The 19888-nt window shown below is 42.5% G+C and overlaps 2 protein-coding genes across 2 annotated transcripts; both read left to right on the forward strand.

Moving 5' to 3' along the window:
• Positions 1-2377: 2377 nt before the first annotated feature.
• LOC125720547 (serine protease HTRA2, mitochondrial-like) lies at positions 2378-10315 on the forward strand. The gene is made up of 8 exons (XM_048996076.1): positions 2378-3164; positions 3303-3507; positions 3634-3828; positions 4353-4385; positions 4564-4672; positions 5850-5919; positions 8496-8591; positions 9897-10315. The coding sequence occupies exons 1-8, from the start codon at positions 2713-2715 to the stop codon at positions 10060-10062; spliced, it is 1326 nt and encodes a 441-aa protein (XP_048852033.1). The 5' UTR covers positions 2378-2712; the 3' UTR covers positions 10063-10315.
• LOC125720279 (tubulin beta chain-like) lies at positions 10127-11130 on the forward strand. The gene is made up of 2 exons (XM_048995486.1): positions 10127-10150; positions 10315-11130. Exons 1-2 carry the CDS (start codon positions 10127-10129, stop codon positions 10849-10851), a joined length of 561 nt encoding a protein of 186 aa, XP_048851443.1. The 3' UTR covers positions 10852-11130.
• Positions 11131-19888: the final 8758 nt, after the last annotated feature.

The raw sequence follows: 19888 nt of genomic DNA on the forward strand, positions 1-19888 counted from the left end.
CCCTAGTCTGTGTCTTTTTCAGTGTTCAGCTCCATTTCCTACTATCAATTTCCTACTTCCAAATCAATTCATTTCTGAACTCTGTTACCAGGAAGGCTTCTCTTCCTTAAGCTTTTAAGTAACCTTATTTCTTGCTGCTTTCATAGTATACAGTTACAGGTCTGTAGAAGGTGCTCAGACATGATGAGCCATGCAGTCTAGCCTGAAGGAATCCTTCTGGCATGAGAAATTATGTCCTGGTGCATTTTAATAGCTGCACGATCTCAGCATCAGGGTTACCAGCTGTCATGTGTTTGTTGTGACACACTTTCTGACTCTCATGCTCACGCAGCAAATATTACGGCAAATGCATGTTATTCCATTATAAACCTAATATTAGCTATGTCAAAAAGCGTTCGGGTACTTTACAAACCCTACAGACTATTTAAAGGGTAATAAAACTGAATAACAAGGCTCGTTATTCAAATAAATTGCTCAAAATGCCATTAAATACGTGTGCGCAGACTAGTCCTGAACTGAAAATCTCACGCCAGCCAGCAGACCTAAGTTGGCAGCCCTGCAACATGCACCACTGCCCTGACAGCAATGCAGTCAAATGCAGCTTGTCTTGCTTGCAGATTCACTGAGTGCAATGCAGGTCTAACAGAGTGTTTTTATAATGTGACTGTGAGTATAAGATGCAGCACAACAGCTTTGCATGTACGAGATTTCAAAGCTGGTTCCAGTAAACCACACCCCTTGTTTCACGCCAATTGCTGTCAGGTAGCAAACCAATTGTGTCCAGGCTAATGTCAGTGTTTCCTAACCAAGGTGTAACTGCTATGTACTATGCATTTCACATTTGCCTGGCAGAAGATGAACAAGACCCCAAAATCGCTATTGAAAACAAGGCTTGTTATTCAAATAAATTGCTCAAAATGCCATGTTACCAGATGTTTTTCAGGTATAAAACTAATCTTGACCGCGATCCAGTAGGATAAGCAGTTTGGAAAATGGATGGATGGATGGAAAACTAATCTGGGTCACTCTAAATTCACAGGTGTCTTACGTGGGCATACCAGCCTTATACTATGCATTTCATATCACATTGTGCCTGGGTAATCGGACTATTCATACGTTATTTTGTAGTGATGTTAGGTTTCATACGTAAGCTCAGAAGCTGTGTCACAAAAAACACCATTACAAATCATGGTTCGAAGTTCGGTTCCTTCTTAACATTAACACGTAACCAAATGACGTCTGAAGCTTCGTTGGAACCACAACCACGTGACTGCTTTGGCAGTGAAATGCATTATATTTTGTTTTCATAGCAGCGCAAATGCACATAAAATAAGTATACAAAATTATTTTATGTACATTTGCGTTGCAATGAAAATAAAATATAATGCATTTAATCTTTATATGCTAACTGGACTTCATTTGCGGTATACAGGTTAAAATACAAGGTATTTTCTTGCACATAAGTATGCATTCCGCTTTTACAAACAATCGATTATTACACGTATAGTTTCTAAAGGCGAATGCGTATTTCCTTACCATTTATATCCATCCCTATTTAAGGAAGATTTGCTTTGCAAATCGACAATGCAAAGGAAGCAGTGAAGGAACAAATGAGGAAACAACTACATCTGGGAGTTTCTGAACATTTCGAACTAACATCAAAAAATAAGGTAAAATCCTATGAGAAAATAACAATATTTGTTATTTATATATGACATTAGAAAGGAGCTTATTCTACTTACAAAAAAGGCAACAACAAATCGACATCATACACATGCAACAATACATTGTCCACGGGTCAGGTGTTTGGTCTGTTCTCAGAAATGGCCATATAATAAGTCACTACCGAGTTTTTTTCCCTATATTTTCGGCTTTATTTTTTTTACCTACAATGACCCTAATACGCCGTCGTAGATTTCTGTGAGAAAAAAATATGCACACATTATTATAATAGCCTCGTTGGATGTAGTATTTATTCATATATAATTATAAAATCAAGCAACACATTTCGTGCATAGAATTGCCTTTATACATAAGACAAGTAATTTCACAGGCAATCCGATTGATTCGATGCAGTCAAATTCAGCGCCCGACAAGTTAATAGCTGCTCCCCTTTACCACCGGGTGCCGCACCTGCGCACCGTACTGAGAAGCTTCGAATAATAATCCCTTTTCCGACAGAACGCTTTGTTCCGACATCACTTATTTTGTATTTCCAACATGTTTTAATTACGTGCAGCATGGCCCATGCAGTTTTTCCGCCGCGAACACTCCTCTCTATGGACGCCGCGAATAAGAATCCAAACGGATCGGAAGCTGTGCATAATTGGCTAGCTTAAGTCACGTTAAGCTAATGATGCACATGCGCGCCGCAAATCTGGAAGGGGTGACAGCTGAATTAATATTCACGAACAACTTTCACACTACGAAAGACAGGCATTCGCGAAAGTGTCGTAGCTTTAAGATCATAATAACCTTTGGAGAGACCGCTCTGTGCTACAAGGGCGAAATTCCAAAAAGTATATTAACAGAAAAACCTTCACTGCCCAATCAGGTAGTGCTTATTTTTTTATTATTGTTGAAACTTCCTTGTTATCAAGTGACTCAGAGCTGGGCGGCTGGTATTGTTGCGCCACGCGTATGCGCAGCCTGTTGCACGTTCAGCGGTAAACCGGAAGTGTGAATTACATCATTTCCGTTGCGCCTCTAAAGATGATGGCAGCTTTTAGGTGTTCAGTACATCGAACTTTACAGAGACGTGTGCTTGATGACAGCTTCAAATCGCTCGCCGTGCGAGCCGCGGTACCGTCTTCAAGACGAACAGAACCGGGGGGCAGTAGAGCAGGACATGACAACGCTTCAGCGACGTGGACTCCAGCGGGTAGCTGGAGCGGCAGCTCGTACGGAGGCCGCGCCTTAAGGATAGCCTTTGCGACTGTGCTCGGAGTTGGCGGAGCAGCTTTTCTCAGGTCTAATGAAGATGACAGGCAGTCTGGGTCTAGCACGGTGTTGAAACTCAGGGGCTCGATCCTGGAGCAGGCGCTCACCACGGCGGAGTGTGCTTCTCCTTTCAAGCCGGACAGCCCACGATACAAATACAACTTCATTGCGGATGTGGTGGAAAAGTCTTCGCCTGCGGTAGTATACATCGAAATAATAGGGCGGTAAGGTCGACCCTGTGCTTTTATTTACTGTACTGCTAGCTCAGGTGTGTTCATGTTAACGTCTGATACGTTCTAGCATGTTCTTCCGCAGCAGCGATTAAAAATATATCGATAAGAATCAATGGTTTCTCTCCTTAGGCATCCCTTTTCTGGGAGGGAAGTTCCGATCTCCAATGGCTCAGGTTTTATTATTAGCAGCGACGGGCTGATTGTAACCAACGCCCATGTCGTGGCCAACAAACGTGGTGTCCGTATCAAGCTTACAAACGGAACCACTTACAACGCCATCGTTCAGGATGTGGACCCAGTGGCTGACATCGCCACTATCAAAATCAGCACTCAGGTAGGTCATAATGAATGCAGCATTTTAACCTCAGCAGGCTGTGGTAACTTTTAAGTAAAGAAAAGTATAGCATCTAGCAGGTGAGTTTTTTTTTTTTCCTTGTTGCTGAGTTTGATCTCCTTGCAGAACCCCTTACCCACACTTCCCCTTGGACGTTCAGCGGACGTGCGACAGGGCGAGTTTGTGGTTGCCATGGGAAGCCCCTTAGCTTTACGTAATACCATCACGTCAGGGATCGTCAGCTCAGTGCAGAGAGGCAGCCGGGAACTGGGCTTGTCCAACTCCAACATGGACTACATCCAGACCGATGCACCTATCGATGTGAGTGCAGTCCCTCAGAAAGGGCTTCCTAAAAGGACACCATTTTAGTCAAATGGTTAAACCAGTTTTCAAATCTAAAATAACCTAACTTTTTGTACATCCACACATTGCACAGATCAAGGTCTAAAAGTCTAAAAATATTTCACAAATTATCCTATAAAAACACAGCAGCATTCTTTAATTCACTTTTGCGAGTTTGGCACCAGCTGATGTGGTTACTGAGCAATTCCCATGAGATTCACTTGACCCACAGGAGATGTTTCGGATATGATTTATTAATGTATTACTGTTATTTCTTATTAAAATGTATATAATTACATTATTGTCCTCATGTCACTGTTTTTATTATTTAATTCATTTTTTTTAGCATAAGTTACTTAGTTTTGGAGTCGCATTCCCTTAACCCTATTTTTTACATTGAATATGTATATTTTAGTCAACCTAAGGTTTTTCAGGAACGCATTAGTAGCAGGACTGACTGTATAAAATAATGTCGGTCATGACTGTGCTCTGTCATTTTGCAGTTTGGGAATTCTGGAGGACCTCTCATTAACTTGGTAAGTCCTGAAGCTGTGGAAACGATGTGCTCAGTATGGGATTCTAGGTGAGCTGATGTGCTGTGTCTCGGCTGTCTGCATGCTTACGGGGAGCTGGGGGTGTTTTATCCCGGAGTCTGCCTTGCTGCACTCTGCCCTCGGTGCATGTGACTCATGGTGCTGGTGTTGTCGCACGCAGGATGGTGAAGTCATTGGCATCAATACCATGAAGGTCACTGCAGGCATCTCCTTCGCCATCCCATCCGACCACCTTAGGGCCTTTCTCGATAAGGCTGCAGACAAGAAGAGTGAGTTTCTGTCTGTCTCTGCTCCATAGTTTTACTGTTGAATCTCAAGATTTATTTAACATACACAGTTGGGCTGGGAAATATATATCTAAAAGTTATTTTAATAAAAAAAATTGGAATAAATGGTGATACTGAGTCATCCAACCCCCCTGTCCCTCCACAATATAAGCATGCATGATCAATAGTTTCTTTAGATCAATAGTTGCTTTAGATCAATAGTTGCTTTAGATCAATAGTTGCTTTAGATCAATAGTTGTAGAGTTGTAGCTCTGCATTAATTTAAATGAAAACTAATTAATAGCCAGACCTAGTTCATCTAAAAATTGCCAGTGGTTCTTTGTTTTTGTCTCTAGTTTTGGTCATGACACCTGAAATTCCTAGCAGGAAGTTGCACTTTGAATAGCTTGACCTTCTGACTGCTGTCTAAAGGCCAATTCATACTTCACTTTTCTTCGTGTGCTTTCAGTCACACGCAGGGTGAGATTACATGACATTTGGCATCAGGGATTTGCGTCAGTCATTTTTTATGTCAACATCACACAAAGCAGAGGAATTTTCTTCCACCCTCCCCCCGCAGTGACAGTGCGGACGTATCTTGCCCTGTGATATTAGCTGCCGCTGGTTGAAAAACGTTATCAGTATAGGTGCTTTTCCAAAATAGTTCTAAGCAGTAATGTGTGACTTCCAATTTGATGCTATTGTTTGTGGTTAGCCAGTAAGCAAGTTTATCACTATAAGGCAGTGTGGTCATGCAGGTGAGATCAAGGAACAGACTAGACAATAGCTAATCAATATGCATACTCGCCACCAGCTGGACAGTAGATCACCATCTGTTATAATCTGTCAAAATGATGGGTGGCTTTCAGATTTTTCTGGCACTGTTAAAAAAATCTGTCAGTGATGGAAAATATTCAGCTAACATGACCTCTCATCTCTGATCTCCCATTTGCATCCCTGGCGAAATGTAGAATGAACATAGGATTCCACACGCACAGCTGTGCGTGGCTCGAAAGTGTATGCGGAGAAGTGAAATATGAACTAGGCTTTCGCATTCTTCCACGACAAAGGCATTTTAATGTTTTTCAGTGTTGACTAGTATAATTTTACTTAGTGAATTGTCCCCTGTTTGTTTACCATGTGACAAAAGTAATGAATGCATTCTTCTGCTGTCCTCCAGAGTCTTGGTTCGGGGAATCGGGATCCAAGCGGCGGTATATTGGGGTGATGATGCTAACGCTTACACCAAGGTAAGAATTTCCGGAGGTCTTGACTGATATGATGGTTTTGTCTCTGATACCAATGCAGATTTTATACATATACATATTTATTTATCAATCAGCATAGCCTTCATTACACTTATACTTTTTATTTTTGGTATGTAGTACAGTTCTTCATTGTATTGTGTATATATTGTATTTTATTTTTTATTATTTTCCATTCTGCATATTTCTGTTGCTCTGTCCACTTTGCTGCTGTAAAATACAAATTTCCCACCCGTGGGACTAATAAAGGCTTAGCTTATCTTAGATTTTAACAAGATGAAGAATGGCAATGACCAGTAATATATAATATGTATGATTTTATATGGCCAAAAATTAGACATGGATAGTTTTAGTGAATGCTTTGCTGACAGATATGATTTTTCAGTGTCAAACAGGAGAAATACTCGCAACATATGACATTGGTATCAACATCACACGTTATGTCCATGCACTTTGCACATTACAAGGACCGCAGTAGTTAGCTGGGTAGAGAATAGGCTTGGATGCTTCAGATTATAGGGCATGGATGTACAGAGTCTTTCACTCTGTACATGTTTTTGAGTTAGTTCTTTCCTTTGTTGTAGGAAAGATTGAATTTGTACAATTCGTTGGATGTAGGGTCTGTCTGTAAAATCACACTACATATAGCCACTGTAAAACTAACATCAAAACGAAATTCCCTTGCTCTTTACAGTATGTAATTATTTATTATAGGGCAGCATTCTGCCATAGTTTAACCCTGGACAGAGCCGCAACACTTGGTAATCCTTGATTGAGTGTGATTTATGATACAAGCATAGATCCGATGCGTTAATTCCAGTGAGAGAGCTCCTAATTTTTCTCATTAACGTTCAGAGAGACGTCGTGAAACTTTAGTGTTATTGGCCAATAAAATTGATGATCCCTAGTTTTGTGTATAGTTCTTTCAGAAAATTATTAGGGGCGGAGGACTAGTAGTGTCACAATCTAGTATATTTATAATCAGCTTTAATCTACTGATAAATATATAATAGTTATTGAATACTGGGAGCCAGCCCATTGCGGGGTGCACACTCACACAACCATTTAGTGTAGGTCAGGGGTGGGCAATCTAATCCGCAAAGGGTCCGTGTGTATGCGGCTTCTTGGGGTAACCTTTCGGTCGGCTGTTCAAACCCAGGTGTATGAGGACTCTTCAGCCAATCAGTCCTATAATCTAATTAGGGAGTTTGCAGTGAAAGCCTGCACATACAGTGGCAGTGACGCTTTCTGGATAAGATTGCCTGTCCCTGAATTGGGACTTGTCACTTAAATTGTATGATTTATTTTTTTTTAATATTTCACTGTTTGTGTGTGCACTTCACATTCAGTAGCCCAGCTGTCTTGCTTAAAGCCACTGGTGATGAATCGACACAGTGCAATTGTTAATAAATACACATAAACCAAATATTAAGGTTACATGGTGTGCATTGTACCCCATAGTCTAATGCACACTTAATTGGAAATTAATGTACTATTTAAGTTAATCCACGCTGTCACATTGCAGCAAATTGAATGGGATCACAAAACTATTGTTTCGGTTTTAAACCTTAACTGACACTGCAGTAAAGTTGACTTTACATTCAGTTTTCCGGATGTAATACGTTTTGACAAAAGCAAACACCCCTTGGTTTTCCAGATTTCTTTACTGGCAAATTTTAATGTTTGTGTGTGCACTTCAAACTCAACAGCCCAGCTGTCTTGCGTACAGTTGCTCGCTGTGAATGGACACAGTGCAATTATTAATAAATACATTTATGAAAGTTACATGGTGTGCATTGTGCCCCGTAGCTTAATGCTTAAAGCACACTTAACTGTACATGTCTGTATCATTTAGAATCAATAGACTAAAGTTTGAACCTGTCTTTTGTACTTTAAATGAGCACAGTAAAGTTATTAGTAATGGAAAAGTATCGCAAGGGAATGCAAAACTATTTAAAAAATATTTTCCCACCCTGATCTCTTCGGGGCTCCATGTATCGTAGCTGATCTGTAGCGAAAAAAAAACACATGCATCGCTATCCACAAATATGTATTTTTATTTGTGTTGTGTAAAATTATATCCTCAAAGATTTGGAGCAAATTGTACACAAGTTTTGCATAATTGTGTATCACATCCTGGAAAAGGGTATTCATTAATGTATAACATATAACAAATAATTCCATCTACTCAACCTTTGTTCTGCTGCTACTTTTCCTTGCACTTCCACTTAATTTCCAGGTTAGCGCTGGTGCTTCTGGTTAATCTCTGCCTCTTACACACACACACCCCAATTCTTTCTCTCCCCGGGTGTTTCACGTAATGAACGACAGTGGTTTAAAAAAAATGGGAGGCATGTTTACAAGTCTCACTGCTGCGCCTACCTATAAAATGTACTCATAATATCTCCAAGAAAATCAAAACACGACTAAATGGTCACAGTCTGGAGCCATGCATGTATTTTAGACTTTAGGGCAGTCCGTTTGTCAGTACGAGTTGTGTGTAACTCAGACTGCTTGTGTGGGACATGGTGTACTAATCCACCAACCCCCCCCCCCCCCAGTATAATTGAAGAGCTGAAGACACGGGACCCCTCATTTCCAGATGTGGCCCATGGAATCCTCATACACCGTGTCATCATTGGCTCTCCAGCCAATCGGTGAGTACTTTACCAAGCTACCTCCAAAGAATCTGGCCACCATAAAAAAATGTAGAGCCTATCACTGCTCACCTGGGTGTCTGCTGAGCCTTAAACCACTAAAAGCAAGCATCTGAAGCATGAATTCTTTTCTCTTTAAATGTAGCTTGCATTCTAACCATGAGGCAATTCAAGCATCCTTACTTGATTAATAAATTAATACAAGATGTTATCAGACAGCTCAGTTGCGGGTGTTCTGGCTTGTTCATAAAGTGCCAGATGAAAAGTCGAACTCAAATATAGAAATAGATTTGGTAATATAGTAGCTCATTTTTGTTATCCATCATATGCCTCGTTTCCACGAACATGGTGCTAGAACCAGTGCCGGACATTTTCCCAATCCGGTCTTATGTCACTCGTGCCAGCAGTGAAACAACCTGCCAGCTTAATAGCAGAATAACGTTGTTTGTTTTTTTTTTGGAGATGGTTGTATATAGGGGGGCGGCATGGTGGTGCAGTGGTTAGCACTGTATGGGGCGGCATGGTGGTGCAGTGGTTAGCACTGTATGGGGCGGCATGGTGGTGCAGTGGTTAGCACTGTTGCATCACACCTCTGGAACCCGGGTTCGAGTCTCCGCCTGGGTCACATGTGTGCGGAGTTTGCATGTTCTCCCCGTGTCGTCGTGGGGTTTCCTCCGGGTACTCCGGTTTCCCCCCACAGTCCAAAAACATGCTGAGGCTGATTGGAGTTGCTAAAATTGCCCGTAGGTTTGCGTGTGAGTGTGCCCTGCGATGGGCTGGCCCCCCATCCTGGGTTGTTCCCTGCCTCGTGCCCATTGCTTCCAGGATAGGCTCCGGACCCCCCGCGACCCAGTAGGATAAGCAGTTTGGAGGATGGATGGATGGATGGGTTGTCTATAGTACTTTGCAGCAGCGCTTTTCACTTTACGCTCAGCCCAAAGTAGGTTGCGAAGTGCTGCCAGGCATATAGGTGCCTGAAATAGATTTTTACGTTTAATTTTTTTTTTATTATGTGCCTCCTGAATTGTATAGGTTTTAAGCTGAGAACAGTCAGAATGCCTTAAGGGAGAAGTTTGGAAACCGAAGCTGTATTGTTCTAACCATCCAACAAGGGATTAGTAACTTTTTAGGGAACCAAAGAAATTCTTGTTGAAAGGCCTTTTCATGGTACTTTGTATAAAACCTAATTAAAAGTTGTTTATATAAATTGAGAAAAGTAAAGACTGAAAGTTTGTACAATTGCACTTAACACTTGCAGCAACCACATAAATGCTAGTATTTGCCTCCTGCCTATTTGCACCCCAGGGCGGGGATGAAGCCAGGTGACATTGTGGTGGAAATCAACGGAACAGTTGTGAAGACCTCCGAGGAGATCTACAATGCCGTGCGCACTAGTGACAGCATCAACATGGTGGTGCGCCGTGGCAGTGACCTGCTCATGCTGCACATGACTCCTGAGTTCACCGAGTGAATCAGCGGGAAGCCAACCGATCAGGAGGCACATGGATGCACTTGGAGAACTCTTTATATGTATTATGGGTGCTAGTGGGTCTTGTCAGGTATACTGAAGACAAAATACACTGATCAGATTTATGGGAGTGTTGAGGGCTACAGTGGCTTATTTCACATGGCTTTTGTCCTGCAGGAGTTGTTTGCCTTTATGGGGATTTTCCATAATGCACAAAAGTGACGTTGTTTTATTAACAAAGGTGCTTGTTGACAGTCTGTGAAGGTGATCCGTGAAGAGTACCTTGACCATATCTTGAAGACCTTCAGCGTGGTGTCTTCTCCCAAAGTGTCGAACACGGTCGTGAAACCTTACAATGCCTCGATCTCTGTGCACCAGCTGGTAGGGAACACAGGTGAGACATTCTGCATTGATAATGAGGCTCTGTGTGACATCTACTTCGGCACAGTCAAGCTGACCACGCCCACCTATGGGGACCTCAGCCACCCGGTATCTACCACCAAGAGTGGTGTCATCACCTCTCTGCATTTCCTTGGCCTGCTCAACGCAAACCCCTGCAAGCTTGCTGTCCATATGGCCCCCTTTCCTTGCCTACACTTCTTCATGTCCGGCTTTGCCCCCCTCACCAGCAGGGCCAGCCAGCCCTACCTCACTGTTCCAGAACTCGCGCAGCAGGTGTTTGATTCCAAGAACATGATGGCGGCCTACAATCCACGTCATGGTCAATACATGACAGTAGTTGCAGTCTTCTATGGACGTATGTCCATGAAGAAGGTGGATGAGCAGATGTAGAATGTACAGAAGAACAACAACAGCAGTTATTTTGTCGAATGGATACCCAACAATGTCAAGATGTGTGTGACATCTTCTCCCCCCCCCCCCAATGACTGGGTATCTGAGTACTGGCAGTACCAGGATGCCACCACCGAGGAGTAGGGTGTGTTTGAGGGGGAGGGAGAGGAAGAGATGGTTTAACAGGTTTAATTTGCTTTCTGCACTTGGTTTTCCCAGTTGTGTTTTCTAAAACTGCTACATTTTACACACACTTGAATAAATTAGACACTCCTCCCACTGTTTTGTCTTTTTTATGCGTAGGTCATTGTGCTACTCGTGTAGAATAATAAGTAACAGTAATGGACAACGAGAGTTCTTAGACTGCGTTGGTAGTTATTTTTGAAAAATCATGAAAAATCTAAATGAAACCTGTACAAATTTGCATCTATTCATACAGTAAATCCAGCATTGTCCTGTTGTATCTCATAAACATGCTGGAGAATTTCATCACCATCACAGATTCAGTCCCCAGCTTGGTATCAGTGAAGTATGTCCCTTGGCTTTGATGAATCCAGGCTGGGCAGGTGTCTGGAGAAATAGCTCCACATACCTCCTCTGTGACTTATAGAAGGGAGGAACTATTATGGGGTTTGTCAAGACTGGGGAATACTGAGGGAGCTGCATGGATTGAAAATGGTTTATATGAAACCAGTCCTGAATTTGAGCATCACAGTGGAAAGATGCATTGCCCTTTATACAGTTTCAAAATGCGCCAAAAATATTCTGTAGTGATTGACACTTTTAGCATCATGGTGGAGAATACCTTGTTGCCCAATGGCTACACAGAGCAATACGTCCCTCACACTAGCCAGGAAACCATACCACCGTACATTAAACAATGAGGTTGCTTCCACATCTCTTTGTCAAGTCAAACCCTGCCTTATCAAGCAAAATGCAATTCACGGGATTTGGCCTTGCCTAAAGTTTTAACATTTTCTGAAAGAAAAAAAAAAACATCGTATTTGAGCATGCACACCAAAAAACTGATCACAGCATCGTTGGCAAAGTCAAGATCAGTAAATCTTTTTTCACCAACAGATACCCCACGACCCTGCCCAATACCTAGTCCATATAAGCACTGAACAGAGTAGGAGCAAGAACACACCCCTGGTGAACCCCAGAATCAAGTGGGAAGAATGGTGAGGATCTCCCTCCACTCTGCACACCACTCACAGTATCAGTGTACAGGCCAGCCACGACATCCAGCAACTTCGGGGGGATCCTGGGAAGACTCAGGATGTCCCATACAGCAACTCGATCAATTGAGTCAAACACTTTCGAATTTCGACAAAGGCTGCAAAGAACCTCTGTCAATATTCTGGATAAACTGATGCGTCAGTGCTGTCGCTCTAGCCTTACACTAGAGTGCTGATGTTCAGGGAGTCCCCATGCCTGTGTTCCCGCCTGTCTCTCCCTCTTTCTCATGCTGCTATAGCCAGATCTGCCGGAGCCTAGATGAATATTGCACTCAAACATTTTGCTTGCACTGCCTCTAGTTTCCTCAACTCTGGCTAATACACTATTTTCTTACTTCCTCCCCCACCCCTTCTGGGGTGTGCTGCCCGGAGAACCATAACATCGAGGAATTTATGCTTCTGCTGCCTGCAAGACCACTACCTCCACTTCCGGCAACTACCCTCCAGCCTGCCTGCCCTTGGCTCACGGATGCCTCTCCTTCCTCCCCTGCATATTACACTGCTTAAACTATATAATTCTTGTTTTGTTTGATTTTTCTGCTGGCCCCTGGAGGATGGGCCCCCCCTTTGGGTCTGGTTCCTCCCAAGGTTTCTTCCTCTTAGGGAGTTTTTCCTTGCCACCGTTGCCTTTGGCTTACTCACTGGGGGGTCTTTACGTGGCAGAAATGTAAAGCGCATTGAGACAATGTAATGTTGTGATAATGCACTATATAAATAAAATTGCATTGCATTGCATTGCATTCGCGCTTGCAGTCGATGAGAACCCTCAGTTCCAGCATACAGTCTAGGGTAAATTTCTTAGTCATATAATTATGCCTTAAAACATATTTAAAGTATCGCATTAATAAGTTAATGTAATGTGTTTTATTCTTTTAATGACTACTGATTCCAATTTGTTGCCATATGCATTTATCTTGTAGGCTGCAGGATAGCTCCATTTTACCAACTATAGGCCGACTTACGTGTGGGATATTATGCTTAAATTCTTTATTAATTATCGTTGGATATATGTTTTATAACACATTTTATACTCATTTTACACATTTTAAAATTCAGAAAACTAGTTGCCTAAGCTGTTTTCAATAAAAGATGTGTGTGGGGATCGTGGTTCTATGCACAAGCGCAACATGGAGAGACACCGAGAGTCATTTTCACAAGGATTGCACACGTTATTCCTTGATTCTTGTTGTGGATTTATTTGAACAACGAGGACTGGGGAACATCTCACGCTGACTGACATCAATGACGGACAAAGGACTCAGGTAAGACACGGACTGAAATACACAGGACTGATTGAAAATAATCAGACACAGCTGGGTACAATCCGGGAAACACACGTGGGTAAGCAGGGGGCGTGGCACACAGGAGGAGCCAACGAGCAGGTCATGACAGTATTTTTATTATATTAAAGTTTAACGGCAACCCCTTATCTGCCAAACCATATGCCCCCCTATCAGCAACACGTGGCATAAGCATGTATGATACCATATATGGACATAACCCCTCGACCAATCAGAATAAGGAATGCAACCCCTCCAGGTATGACGACATAAACGGAGTCATATTAAGATCAGTCCAAGGTACCAACTAATATTTTTTTGCCTCTACAATTTCACTCAACTGCTGAATGGCACTGATCAGTTATGCTCATGATGGGTTCTGCAGGCATGTTAAATTCCATCCAGCCATCATCTGCCGCTTAATCCGAGGTCGGGTCGCGGGGGCAGCAGTCTCAGCAGGGAGGCCCAGACTTCCCTCTCCCCGGCCACTTCATCCAACTGCTCTGGGGGGATCCCGAGGCGTTTCCAGGCCAGCCGAGAGACATAGTCCCTCCAACGTGTCCTAGGTCTTCCCCGGGGTCTCCTCCCAGTGGGACATGCCCGGAACACCTCACCAGGGAGGAGTGCAGAAGGCATCCTAATCAGATGCCCGAGCCACCTCATCTGGCTCCTCTCAATGCGGAGGAGCAGCAGCTCTACTCTGAGTCCCTCCCGAATGACTGAGCTCCTCACCCTATCTCTAAGGGAGAGCCCAGCCACCCTGCAGAGGAAACTCATTTCGGCCGCTTGCACCCGCGATCTCGTTCTTTCGGTCACTACCCACAGCTTGTGACCATAGGTGAGGGTCGGAACGTAGATCAACTGGTAAATCGAGAGCTTCGCCTTTTGGCTCAGCTTTTTCTTCACCATGACAGACTGATGCAGCGCCCACATGACTGATGACGCCGCACCGATCCGCCTGTCGATCTTCCATTCCATCATTCCCTCACTCGTGAACAAGACCCCAAGATACTTAAACTCCTCCACTTGGGGGAGGACCCCATCCCCAACCCAGAGAGAGCATTCTACCCTTTTCCGGCTGAGAACCATGGTCTCGGATTTGGAGGTGCTGATTTTCATCCCAGCCGCTTCACACTCGGCTGCGAACTGCCCCAGTGAGAGCTGAAGGTCACGGTCCGATGAAGCCAACAGAACCACATCATCTGCAAAAAGCAGAGACCTAATCCTGAGGTCACCAAACCAGACACCCTCAACGCCCTGGCTGCGCCTAGAAATTCTGTCCATAAAAACTATGAACAGAATCGGTGAGAAAGGGCAGCCCTGACAGAGTCCAACCCTCACCAGAAACGAGTCCGACTTATTGCCGCCCATGCGGACCAGGCTTTGGCACCGGTCATATAGGGACCGAACCGCCCTTAAAAGGAAGCCCGGTACCTCATACTCCCGGAGCACTCCCCATAGGACTCCCTGAGGGACAAGGTTGAATGCCTTCTCCAAGTCTGCAAAACACATGTAGACTGGTCGGGCAAACTCCCATGAACCCTCCAACACCCTGCGGAGAGTATAGAGCTGGTCCACTGTTCTACGGCCAGGGAATAAACCACACTGCTCCTCCTGAATCCGAGGTTCGACAATCCGGTGGACCCTCTTCTCCAGAACCCCCAAATAGACCTTAGCAGGGAGGCTGAGGAGTGTGATCCCCCTATAGTTGGAGCACACCCTCCGGTCCCCTTTCTTAAAGAGGGGGACCACCACCCCGGTCTGCCAGTCCAGAGGCACTGCCCCTGATGTCCATGCAATGCCGCAGATGCATGTCAACCAGGACAGCCCCGCAACATACAGAGCCTTGAGGAACGCCAGGCGAATCTCATCCACCCCCGGGGCCTGGCCACATCGCTATTTCAGCGATATCCTAAGTAATTTTCACTGAGGGAGATGGACTAAAAGGAAACAAGCATGTTTTTGTTACAGCACTGTTTATAAGTGAAGTACTTACAAAGCATAAGTAAAAATATAGGCACTTCACTGGTAGTGCATGATGTAAACAAATGAAGAAAAAAAAACTTTCTGACAACACATTGACTTGCACTCTAGTATTTTTATCAACTAGGGAGCTTGCAGAGCAGCAACGAATATAAAGTATCTATATACAAAAAAAAAAAAAAATTAAGATTATTTTGAATTCCTAACTAAAGGCCGGGCATAGTTGCAGTATGTACTATAATACTGTAAAGTATTGTTAGTTGAATGTATATTAACTCAATTATATAAGAACACACAAATGTAATTCTAAGAAAACAATTTTAGTCTTTCCCAAAACACTGAATTTCAGTGCTGAACATTAAACACAATGCAGTAGGTAATACTGCACAACATCAACAAGACTCTGTGCAATGAAAGGGGAAAATAGCCAGTATTTGATCTGGATCCAGCCCCAGCACCTCATCCGCATCACATACAGCGTTCTCCCTGGATAGGCAGCAAGGAAAGTGTGACCTGGGTGGGCAAATTCAGCCATGGACAGCCCCTTTATGGGGGCTCTGGTCCATCTTCTGTAGATCATATCCATGTGTTAATACTGTGCTGATAGGATACAGTCAAATACAGCATCCTTAAATATATTCTTAGCACAGTAATTTGATTCTCTCTGAGTTTCCTGTATAACTGCATCATGCAGATGTGGTTGCACTGCAGACCATGAGCCAATATTGACCTCCTCACCCAGCTGTTTGTAAGTATGTTACCGACTGCATGACTGTGGGTCCGTCTCACACGAAAACTGTTACATGACACCACAATGTTCACAGCTTCTATCTCCTGTTCTGGTGTGAAGTGCTTGAGTCTTTTACCATAGACTGATCATATTATATGACGCAAGTGGTTATAGTGCAAGAAAATTTCTTTTTTTTCCACTCAGGCTATGAAACAACAAAACCAGCTATATATAGCATACAGGGGAAGTCAAGATGATATAGGTGATGTAGAGATATAGAGTATGAAGAAGAGGAAAGAGACAGACAGTATTACATCAGTCTTTACACGTCTATGATTCCTTCTTGATCTTTGTCCTCTGATTTGTAAATATGGATAATGGTTCTCTAACTTTATCAGTCCTTTAGTCCAGGGTATTTTTGCATCTTCAGTACAGTGAAGAGCCACCACTGTTTAAGACTCTCATCTGTTACATTAAGCATGATGATTGTATTGCTGAAGGTCTAGAGACAAGTGAACAGGTGCTCAGGCGTCTTTGATATGTCAGGTGACTCTATTATTGCACGATTGAGTTTATTACGTTATTTTGTAAAGACCACGTTATTCACCTTTTTAAATGAACAGTACTGTGCAAGTCTTAGGTGGTCAAAAACATCTTTAAACTATTTATCCAGATAATACATACATATTTTCTCATAAAAACACAATTTAACAATAGAACATCTGCAACATAAGAATAACAATAAAACCAAGGAGAATTTCTTCTGTTCTACAAACAATAGTGATGGTGACAGTTTAAATAAAAGCTAATCACCACTGGCTCCACCACAGGGCCAGACCCCACAACAAGCTCAGTCACCTGATCGGGTTTCTTTAAAGAAGTGCTTTATATACTAGCTTCATTCTGATGTCATTTCATTCTTGCACTCTGTCTATAGTAGCCAAACTACAGTTCAGGACATTTCTGAAGATTTTAATAATCTCTTTATACTGTTATTTTAGCCACACATATTGATCATGGCATTTTCTTACTAATCTGTAAACATGCCACCCCTTCCATCTGGTGGAAGTCTTCTTTCAATCCTGTGAATCAAAAAGAAATTATAACTTTTGAAATGTCTGAAGCTGCAGTAACAGTGGCTGACTGATTGGGTTAGGCCTCCCTGCTTCTAACAGGAAGACTGCTGGGTCGACCCGCAGAGGAATAGTCACATCTCCGTTGGGCCCTTGGGCCAGGAGTTTGAGCAGGTGGCCCTGGATAAATGGATGATCTGGTGCTCAGACCATGAGTTTTGGCTTGGATTGCATGTATGTCTCAAAGGAGACCAAGTTGGGATATGTGAAGAAGCATTATTATTGTATTCCTAAACCTACTACACATGACAAAAGTGTAGTTCCAGGGCTGGCTCTTTTAATACAAGAGAATGTGTAGACTAATGAATGAGCAAATTGGTAAACAGCATTTATAAAACTGATCACATAGCTAATTCCCCGGACTCCAGATCTCACGTGAACTCAGGTTGGATTTGTTCATGACCTTAAGAACATTGAATGTTTACTTCTGAAACTGCTGTTAAAGCAATAAAAAATATGCTATTGGTTTTGCAGAATTTGCTGTTAGTTTTGATTGTATGAGAATGTGAAATTTCTATGTGTGATCTATGTTAAAGCCATCGATGTGGATTAAACATGGATATTTTAGAGCAAAAGTACGGGACGGAGACCTTCCACTTATCTAAAACTAAATACTAGTCAATTATGATACAAAGTGAGTAGTGAAAGTTGTGATGTGTAGTGAAAGCTTGCAAAAGAAATATGTTCTGATCAATTTGCATAATTTTTTCTCTTAGTTTTTCACTAATGCTGATCCTTTGTCAGAACTAAAATAACGACTCACCAAGTTTGTTTAATATGAAGAGTTGCAATGATGTTTCTACTTTTATCTCAAGTCTCTGTGTCTAAAGGACTTGTTCACTGTCCCACAGGATGCATATTTTTACATATGGCTTTAAATGAAAAATTGTGTATTTTATACATCAAAAATTGAAATAATAATCTTTTCTTCTTAAAGGAAGCACACTCATTTTTAAATGTTTGGGTAAATTTGTTTACATATTTTAGGATTTGATTGTTTTACCCATCTATTCCCTGAAGTTGCACACGTTTGTGAATACATTGGCCTTTTATACTTCCTGCAGTACTTCATTCACAATGCGCCAGACATGTGCCATAATCCCTCTGATAAAAAGAGGTTTTTTTCCTGTGAGTAAAATTGTTTGTGCATGTCTGTGTATGTGGGGATGGTTTTAATTTGACTGCTGTCTGAATTTTGGAAAATGGTATTTTTGATATGTTGTTCTCGTTTTCCAGGGTGGAACAATTTGTATATTTGTCTGGTGCACATATTCTGTAGGGGACTTCCATGCCATTCAGATCCTGAGGTAAAAGTACAGGTACATCAGAGGTTTTCTTTGTCAGACAGGTTCATAAATGAGTCAGTTAGTAAATCTTAGAGCGAACATTTCATGTTATTAGTTTTCATCATTGTAATTTGGTACAAGTGAAGTTTGTCATTATACTTTCACTGCGTTAGTTGATGTCAGCATACTTTACACACTCAGTTTAATAACCATCTCGTGAATCTCCACCCTGCCAGTACACACTGAGAAGCCGTTGAAGACTTGTCTGGGTTAGCTTGACAAATGTCCTAAGTGGTCAGGTTGATGAGCCTTAAGGATGACATGTAAAAAAATAGGTCATTTGTGGTTTTAGTAATTCAGTGGTTATGTGGGTGATACAAGCATATACCAAGATAAGTTTATTCATGTGTGTTCACCTGAACCTATCTGGAAGGCCAGCTCTACGTCAGGACTAACACCAGACTCGCTAGAGGAAATTATGGAGAGAAGGATGGTAGCAAAATTGGAAAAAAATCATGGTCATTTCTGTCCATCTTCTCCATGAGACTCTCACTTCAATTAGCACCTTTAGCCGGCGGCTCATTCCACCATGGTGCGTGTGATAAGAAGCACTACTGTGGATCCTGCCAACCTGCCAACACTACAATGCCTGCTTCCGATGTACCAGCCCTCACCCCCAGCCATAGCACATCAGGACAGCAATTCAAAAAAAAGGACACTGTACATAACTCTGCATGACTGTTATGCACAGCACTTGCCTGACTAACACGTCTTGATATAATGGGCTGTTGAGAATCCACTATGCACCAGCAGGGGGCGACCAGTACCAAACACATGGTTTCCTCACACCATCAAAAAGTGCTAGTGGGACTCGGCTGGCAACCAATGATTTCCACAATCAGGGGGCAGGATAGTCTTTATTTTCAGTGCTTAAAGCTGAGGGATGCTGGGAAGAAGCCAAGTGAGCAGGAAAAGGGCAAATTGGTCTGTGCACGTGAATACTGGAGGATCATTGGCCTGAATGGACTGTCACCTCTTAACACGCCCCTTCTGTATTGTGATTTCTCATTCCTACAATAAGCACTGCCCTTTGAAGGGCATTTTTCTGTAGCCTTGTCTCCTGAATGCATTTGCCCACCACAACATGCATATACATTTTAACACTGGTGATAAAAAGTTAGTTAAACATTTGTACTTTTCCATCAGCCCTGGATTGTTTTAACCTGTATTTCTGTAGATAGATAGATAGATAGATAGATAGATAGATAGATAGATGGATGGATGGATGGATGATAGGGCAGCAATCTTACTATTACAAATTTTCTTCGTCCCCGCTATTCTAAGACTTACGGTCAATACACATGATTGACCGATTTCCTTTTATTTT

The sequence above is a fragment of the Brienomyrus brachyistius genome, chromosome 25, assembly GCF_023856365.1.
Source record: "Brienomyrus brachyistius isolate T26 chromosome 25, BBRACH_0.4, whole genome shotgun sequence".
NCBI lineage: Eukaryota > Metazoa > Chordata > Actinopteri > Osteoglossiformes > Mormyridae > Brienomyrus > Brienomyrus brachyistius.

Bases quoted from the DNA above. Each gene is read 5' to 3' on its own strand.
- LOC125720547 (XM_048996076.1), top strand. From the start codon at position 2,713: ATGATGGCAGCTTTTAGGTGTTCAGTACATCGAACTTTACAGAGACGT. The intron at 3,165-3,302 runs GTAAGGTCGACC...TTCTCTCCTTAG, and splicing joins TACATCGAAATAATAGGGCG to GCATCCCTTTTCTGGGAGGG. The intron at 4,673-5,849 runs GTGAGTTTCTGT...GCTGTCCTCCAG, and splicing joins TAAGGCTGCAGACAAGAAGA to AGTCTTGGTTCGGGGAATCG.
- LOC125720279 (XM_048995486.1), top strand. From the start codon at position 10,127: ATGGGTGCTAGTGGGTCTTGTCAG. The intron at 10,151-10,314 runs GTATACTGAAGA...GCTTGTTGACAG, and splicing joins GTGCTAGTGGGTCTTGTCAG to TCTGTGAAGGTGATCCGTGA.